General features: G+C 33.7%; 1 protein-coding gene across 1 annotated transcript; it reads right to left on the bottom strand.

Annotated features, from left to right (window-relative positions):
- Positions 1-1,278: 1,278 nt before the first annotated feature.
- Positions 1,279-4,874, bottom strand: LOC111514703 (uncharacterized). Its single transcript, XM_023170952.2, has 3 exons — positions 4,732-4,874; positions 2,534-2,696; positions 1,279-2,035 (listed from the first exon to the last, which is right to left on the bottom strand). The coding sequence occupies exons 1-3, from the start codon at positions 4,795-4,797 to the stop codon at positions 1,362-1,364; spliced, it is 903 nt and encodes a 300-aa protein (XP_023026720.2). The 5' UTR covers positions 4,798-4,874; the 3' UTR covers positions 1,279-1,361.
- Positions 4,875-7,724: the final 2,850 nt, after the last annotated feature.

Raw genomic sequence — 7,724 nt, 5'->3', positions numbered from 1 at the left:
TCTGAACGACACAATAAATTGAACTGTTAAACCATTATAATTGATATTTTTCATTTCTGATAAACAAACTATCACTAGAAACTTCCTTGAAGACATAGCAAATAGATGATTGTCGGTAAAATTCCGGCAATGAGAATTGTGAATTTACTAAACAAAATGGATGAATAATCCACTATCAAAATTTCACTATCGATTCACTATATTAGATGTGTTATATTATATTAATATTGTTTAAAATATGTTTTTTTCGTTAACCAGCTATCGCACCCCTACGAACGACAACCCGACTAACGAGGTCCTACCTTTTAGCGTGTGATTCCTAACATGGGTTGGATGATAGCAAGTGAAAATCGAGCGTTCAACCTGGGGCTTGAACCATTGACTCACACATCGACCGATTGACTAAGTGAACAAAGCACCCGGTTTTGAAATATATCCGATGAATTTGTTGAAAAAGTCTGTGGCCTTCTACGAACGGAAACCCTTAGGGTTTGAAACTTGTATTAGATGAAAATTACCGAGGTCTTAACTTTCAACGAGCGATTCCCAGTACTATAACATCAAGCAATGATAGAAAAATATGTTTAGTAAATATTAGATTTCGAAAAAACATTCGATGATTCATTTTATGCCATACGAATTGCATCGGTAGTAACTGATGAGTCATAAAAAGTATTGCGAAGAGTTAGAAAAATCTCAAGTGTTATTTTTTGAAACACATGCTTTGCGGAAGAGTCTACGTTTCTTGCAGTTTTCTGAGTACTCATTCAGCCTTAAAAGTTGGGAAATGAACAAAGCGAGAAAATTCGAAAATCTGACAAGTTGTGTGTATTGAAGATCAATTTTTTTAAACAAATTGAAGGGCAAACTGAAAAGTTCGCATCGAAAATTTACTTCGTATTTACGGATTTTACCTATAAATAAAAGTAAGTGGGTAGAAAAAAAATATATTATCCAGCTATTTCAGAACAGGTAAAATTAATATGCGAAAGAAGTACCTCAGATAGGAACATGTATTGTTTGAATATTTCACGGGCCCCTACCTTCTGTAGATAAATCTCTATAGTTTTGTAGAGCGACCGATATGAATTTGAAAGGCAAGTTTTTGTCAATTTCAGTGAATTGTATCAAAAAAATTATTTGTTATGATGAAGAATGCCCGTAATAATTGTCAGAATATACTGATTCACAGATCTTATATGTATCCTATTCATTGCTGTACCTTTCTAGAAAATCCAAGCGGAATGATTGTGAGCGATCTCAATGAAAAACAATGGATAATTTATAAAAATACTATGTATTCATTGATACAACTATATACAAAAGTAAATGGCAGTTTATTATCGAGAATTCAAATTTGTTCACCAACCCTTTGATAGAATAGGTCCATGTCCCGTTCCCAAACCATGTCCACCGCCAATAACAGCCGCACCCAATCCATATCCCAAAGAAGAACCTCTGATTCCTAAACTACCACCGTGTCCCAATCCAAATCCACCAACTCCTCCAGGTCCACCAAATCCTCCAAGACCACCAACTCCTCCAAATCCACCAATTCCCACCGCGGATCCTACAGCAACGGGAGCAGAAACAGCGACAGGGTAGGGTTGTGGCACAGGTACGGCTACAGGATGGGGCACAGAAACAGGAACTGGTCTTGGTACCGATACTGGAACAGGAACTGGATGTGGTACTGGTACTGGACGTGGAACTTCAACAGGTACTGTTCGGGTTACTGTAACGGGATATGGTTGTGGCACTGCTACTGGATATGGACGAGGTACGTTCACAGGGTAAGGTTGAGGAACCGGAACTGGTACAGGACGATCAACGGGTACGCCTACCGGTTGTGGTACTGGTACGGGTACGGCACGATTTATGGTGGTGACGGTATGAGTGTTTCCTCCCACAGCGATTCCTGGACCTCCTAAGCCTGCTCCTCCAAGGCCTGAGCCCGAAAAGGCTACTCCTCCAAGGCCTGAGCCTCCTGAAAGGGCAAGACTACCTCCAGCTAAGCCTAGACCACTGCTTAGTCCTAGAACAGATATAGAAATTTATTGATCTCTCTTTCTCATTTCGGAGGTTGAAATTTCAGTTCGAGTTGAAATTCACGATTTTTCAATAGAATTTATCCTGAAATATGTTATACTTTCATGTGAGTTTTTTGTGTCATGTTCTTGTGGAAAGTGTTTGTTTTTCGAAATTTCGCAGTTTGATATTTGACTGAAAAACAAAATAGAGTATTTTTTGTTGTCTCATATTAACTCGCAAAACTCGCAAAATTATTATTGTTCTTGGTGGTTTCATCATCAAAAAAATGTCTTGCGGAAAATTATTTTGATGAATTCAACACTGAGCCTCAGCAACTGGGAATAAGAATTGATAGAATCGATAAAATCATTGTTTGTCACATCACCAATTTCGCAAACCTTATACTTGCATGAATTTTTTTCAAACAAGATCAGTTCATTCGTAGTATTTCATTTTACTAGAATTTATGTGAAACGTCGAGATCAAAAAACAATTCATATACCTAATCCTCCTCCAATTCCATATCCTGATGAAAGAGCTAGGCTGCCTGATCCTAAATGACCAATTCCGGAGCCATATCCATATCCTAAACCAAGGAGACCTCTTTTTTCCTTCTTGACGTCACCGCAAGAGATGACGGCCACCAAGGAAAAAAGGACGCAAGCCTAGAATTGAATATAATTTGAATCATTCATTCAAGTCTCATCGATTATTTTGCATATTGATGTGGAGTTCACATAAAAATTTCCTTATGAAGTGACAACAGAAGAAAAATTGGTGAAAACGTACTCAAAGAAAATTATAATATTCGACTAAAATATAGAATACAGTTTACCATTTCAAAAACGACTGAATTTGACATATTTCACACTTTGAAACGTTCACAAACATAATTGGTTGATAGATTATTCATTGACTATTAATTATTATGTCTCTTCTATTCGTAGGAATACTCACTTCTCGACAAGGTGGAATTTTCAAGTATACATTTTCTAAAACTGAATTTTTTATTGTGAAGAATGAAATTCTAACTATGGTCAAGAATCCAAAATAACTCTTTTCTGATAGACACAACTGCCACTCTTTTCACGAATTGCGTTTAACAATTACATTGTCTCCAGAACAATGCTGATTTGTGATGATAATCAATATTTTACAAAGAGGGACATATTATTGATATATTATTCAATTCTCTTAGGTCGTAAATTAGAAGGTTTATTCATTCATGAATTATAATCCATCATCAATAATCTTTATTTTCATATGAAAATTGAAAAAAATTAAGTTATTTGTATTTTTGGAAAATGTTCATCCTTAGATATTTCCAAAATATCATTTTCATTGCGTTGAATGAAGGTGATTGTATAAAATGCAATGCATAAAAACTATAAATCAGGCTGAGCAGGGCTTATAAAATTTTACGGCGATTGAATGCACTAAATCTATTTAACTAATTAACATCATCATGAATTGGCGCTCATTTTACACATACATTCTCAAATTTGGTTTTTGAAAGCGAGTTTCTCGATTGTATATCATGGTTTTATTTTTCTGGGAATGATATCAATATATATGCTTATACCTCGTACCTACACTCAGCAGGATCAGTCATAGCGTGTTATCCGATAATTTCAGAATTCTACTTTTCAGCTAATGCTGTATAATAATTTTAAAAAAAATCCTCGATCTATCGTGATTTTATAGAATTTTTGTACACTCAACTTATTTGGTTCAAAATTTCAAATATTATGGTTTTGTATACATGTATACGTATTATTTAACGTATCATTGAACGTATATGAGTTTGCAATATTATTTTGAAACAATGTTACCTTCATTTCTGAAAATAATTAATTTTAGGAGAGAAATCGTAACCACTCAATACTACGGTGAGGGTATAATGAACTAGAGATGCACCTGAGTGAATTGTAACCAGCATTCTGAGAAGGCTAAAAATTGAATATATTGGGAATTTTTTCACTGAAAATATCATTTAAATAAATTTACAAAGGGAATGAATAATATCAGATACACAGAAACCCAATAACAACATGACAAATTACATTAATTTGGAAGTCTATTGACTCAGTACTACATCTGGTTATTTTCATTTACCAATAATCAATTCTTCTCTGACTGAAAATCAGTGGGAGATTTGGTAGAAATGTAAAGGTTTCATTTCCAAAACATCAAAAATAACGAAAAATTGCAGTAAATATCAATGAATATTCATTGGCCAATTGAAAACTCGTATATTTGGAAATATTTCAAATGCATTTTCCAATTAACTTGATGAGAAATACCAAAAGTATAGTAACTAAGAAATCGTTCCAGGAAGAATTTTCAATATTCTTCTTCCGATTTGCAATTCCACAATTAACAAATATGAGTTACTTCAAAAACTCTTATCGAAAGTATTATCCTTTCTTTGAAAACATTGTCTACAAATCAGATTGAATAATACTCAGTTTCAAATTGAAAATATGGCAAAACTTTCTTGTTCTGGTGACGAAAAGTGAAGTGTTGTTCACTGTCAAAAATTCAATTTCCATATGAAACAGAACCATACTATTACATGAAGAATATGAAAACCGTCGCAAAAAAATTATTTTCAAGTTATCACTTCACTTTTCTCACTGTTTTACTATCACTTGCGATATCACTTGACAATATTTTTTATTGCTAGGATTATATGCTTACTTTGAATGCCCTCATCGTGTTCTTAGGATGTCGGTTGAATGCATTTGTCGAATCCAGATCCAACATTTATATGAAACAAGGCGTTGCCCCTCTTTTTTAGGCTGGGAATCGAGCCATTTTGAAATATGAGATGAAACATGCATCTGAACTTTCACTGATAAGTCAGATCGGTGGTTACGCATGAATAATTAGTCGCAAAAAAGTACATCGACGGGTGGGTTCGTGCTTGGTGTACCATTTAGGAAACAGGGAACGAGTTAAGTCATGAACTGTTAGAGAGAGTTAGGAGAGTTCGCTGGATTTATGTATCATTGTATTTCAAATGAGTTCACTAGAATGTCACAAGGTATATTGATAATGAATACGTATTTTTGGAAAATATTGCTGCAGACGACACTTTGCAGTATACAGGCTGTTTCATATTCGGACCTCATCATTGGGAACTCGGAAACAATGAGAGATACGAAAATGGTTGAATTAGGACAAAGTTGCGCATTTACGTGACTAACAATTTGCCATTGAGAGAGTTCTGAATTTCCGAGTATATCTGAAGATATCCGGAAAAAACAGAAATTTCGGAAAATGATTTTTATTGTTTCCTGGCTTCATTTTTATAATGACTCAAAAATAAATTGCACATCCACATCGCCACTTTTTTTTCCTGCTACAAAATAGTGTTTTCAGATTTACTATCTGACGTTTCGTCTCCCGGCCACCACCATCAACTTTATTTTTTCTTACGGACGATATATTGGATTCTCTCTGTTTTGTGTTCAACCAGATTTCACCTTTTTAATGATGTATCAAAAGTTATCATTCTTTTTTGAAAAATTGGAGATATAAAAAAAAATTATAAGCATAATAGGCCTCGACTTAGATGTTTCTAAATTGGACTTTCAATTTGTTACACTCAATGACATTTTGTTATTGTACAAGTCATTGAATTTTTGCCGGAAAATGACTTTCACGAGTGAAGAAAAAAAAAGATATGATTCAAATTAATCACAAATACGATAGAAACAGTGTTAGGACACAGGAAATGTAGTTAAACTTATATCCCGAAAGACAACCGCATCGAACTATGTTTAAGCTATTGGATCAAAATCTCACCAAGTTTGGTTCATTTGAAAAGCCATTGAAAATATACGAAAACAGAATCAACAATCAAAATTTGATGAATAAGGTGTGTATGAGGTAAATTAGACATTGTGTCCTTTTCAAGAAAATAGAACAAAATATTTGAACAAATAACAATAATTAACTTGAATGCTCAAAATGCTGGCTTTGTTCATGATAACACAACTGTGCCCTTTTCGAATATTATTATTATTCAGTGCACGGATAATTTTTCTCCTCCTCAAGTCTGCGAACTCTCTGACAATGCTGTGTTGAAATTCCTTGATATTTTGATATTCCCTCTGACCAAAAATTCATTTTTTAGTGTATCCTATAAGAATGTATCCATAACATTCATGTCTGAAGACCTTGCTGGTCACCTCACCAACCCTTCATTCATTATCCATTTATCACAAAACCTTACAGTCAGGTAATTAGATACTCGTCTGGTAGTGTGCGGTAGAGCATCATCATGTTGTTTATGTTTCAAATGTGTTCATTATTTCGGTTGAATATCCCACAATTCGTAAAACTGCCCAAATTACATTTCACAGGAAAATCAGGTCTTCTTATTAGCCAATTACAAAATTCTAATCTTCTTTCGGGATCACCTGGATGCAATTTTCAAGATATATGTATTTTGTAACATTCTCAAACGCTTTTTTTGTGATGTCTCCGAGCATTTGAGTGACAAATATTCATTTCAGAGGAAATTTGACGTGTAGATTTCCCAGTGTTTATGTCTGCAAATTAATAAATTTTATTGAAAAGGACACAATGTCTAACTTGCCTCATAGATACCTCATTTATCAATTTTCTTCAGTTTCCTGGTCCATTCTGTCTCCGTATTTTTTCCTCGGTTTTCGAATGAACAAAACTCGTTGAGATTTTGATCCAATAACTCAAACATACTTCGATGTGGTTGTCCTTCACGGAATACAAGTTCAAATATATTTTCGATGTCTTAACACTGTTTCAATCGTATTTGTAATAAGTTTGTATCATATCTCTTTTTTCTTCATTCATGAAAGCCATTTTTCGCCTTGTACAATAACAAAATTTCATTGAGTGTAACAAATTGAAAGTCAAATTTAGAAACATCAAAGTGTATTATGATAAGAATTAGTTTTTTTCAATATCTCAAATTTTTCGAAAAAGAATGATAATATATGATACATCATTTGAAAGGTTCTATTCTGAACGGAAAAAATCCAATGTAGCGTCTATAAGAAAAAATAAATTTGATTATATAGCAGCGAAAGAATGGCAATGTGGAAATGCAATTTATTTTCGATTCCTTCGAAAAATAAAGCCAGAAAAAAATGAAATCCGTTTTTGATAATTTCTGTTGTTTTCGGATACCTCCGGATATACTCGGAGTTTTAGAACGTTCTCAACGGCATATTGTTAGTCAGGTTAATGCGCAACTTTGCCCCAATTTAACAATCTTCGTGCCTCTCATAGTTTCCGAAATCCCATTGGTGAGGATTGAATTTGAATCACCCTGTATGCATTGAAGAATGCATGCAGAAATGAAGTGTCACAATATAGTGTTACCACTGAATCGTATATTATGTTCAGTGAAGTTTTTTAGTTCTTCCGAACTTGTTTAAACTAAATATTGAAAACAAAATATTTGAGTCAGTCGTTCAAGAAACCCCAATTATCCGAAAACTGAAACTTGTAGAAAAAACAAAAAAAACATTTCAATACATTTTTGTAAACCACACATTCTATCAGGTTTTCAAAGTTTCTTTGAGCCCAAACAATTAGAGTTACCAATAAAATGTATTACATCAGGTAAACAAAATAAACATTTTCATAATACGACATGTTTCGCCAACACAGTTGCTTTATCAAAAAATTACTGTTGATAA

The sequence above is a fragment of the Leptinotarsa decemlineata genome, unplaced genomic scaffold, assembly GCF_025532065.1.
Source record: "Leptinotarsa decemlineata unplaced genomic scaffold, Ldec_3_MD MMD2_tig00026369_RagTag_RagTag, whole genome shotgun sequence".
In the NCBI taxonomy this organism is placed as follows: domain Eukaryota; kingdom Metazoa; phylum Arthropoda; class Insecta; order Coleoptera; family Chrysomelidae; genus Leptinotarsa; species Leptinotarsa decemlineata.
The sequence above is the reverse complement of the archived record's forward strand: the minus strand, read 5'-3'. Positions and strand labels throughout refer to the sequence as shown.

Coding starts and splice junctions, on each gene's coding strand:
- LOC111514703 (XM_023170952.2), bottom strand. CDS start 4,797: ATGTTGGATCTGGATTCGACAAATGCATTCAACCGACATCCTAAGAAC. Junction 2,697..4,731: donor ACACGATGAGGGCATTCAAA/GTAAGCATATAA, acceptor ATTCAATTCTAG/GCTTGCGTCCTTTTTTCCTT. Junction 2,036..2,533: donor TGGAATTGGAGGAGGATTAG/GTATATGAATTG, acceptor TATCTGTTCTAG/GACTAAGCAGTGGTCTAGGC.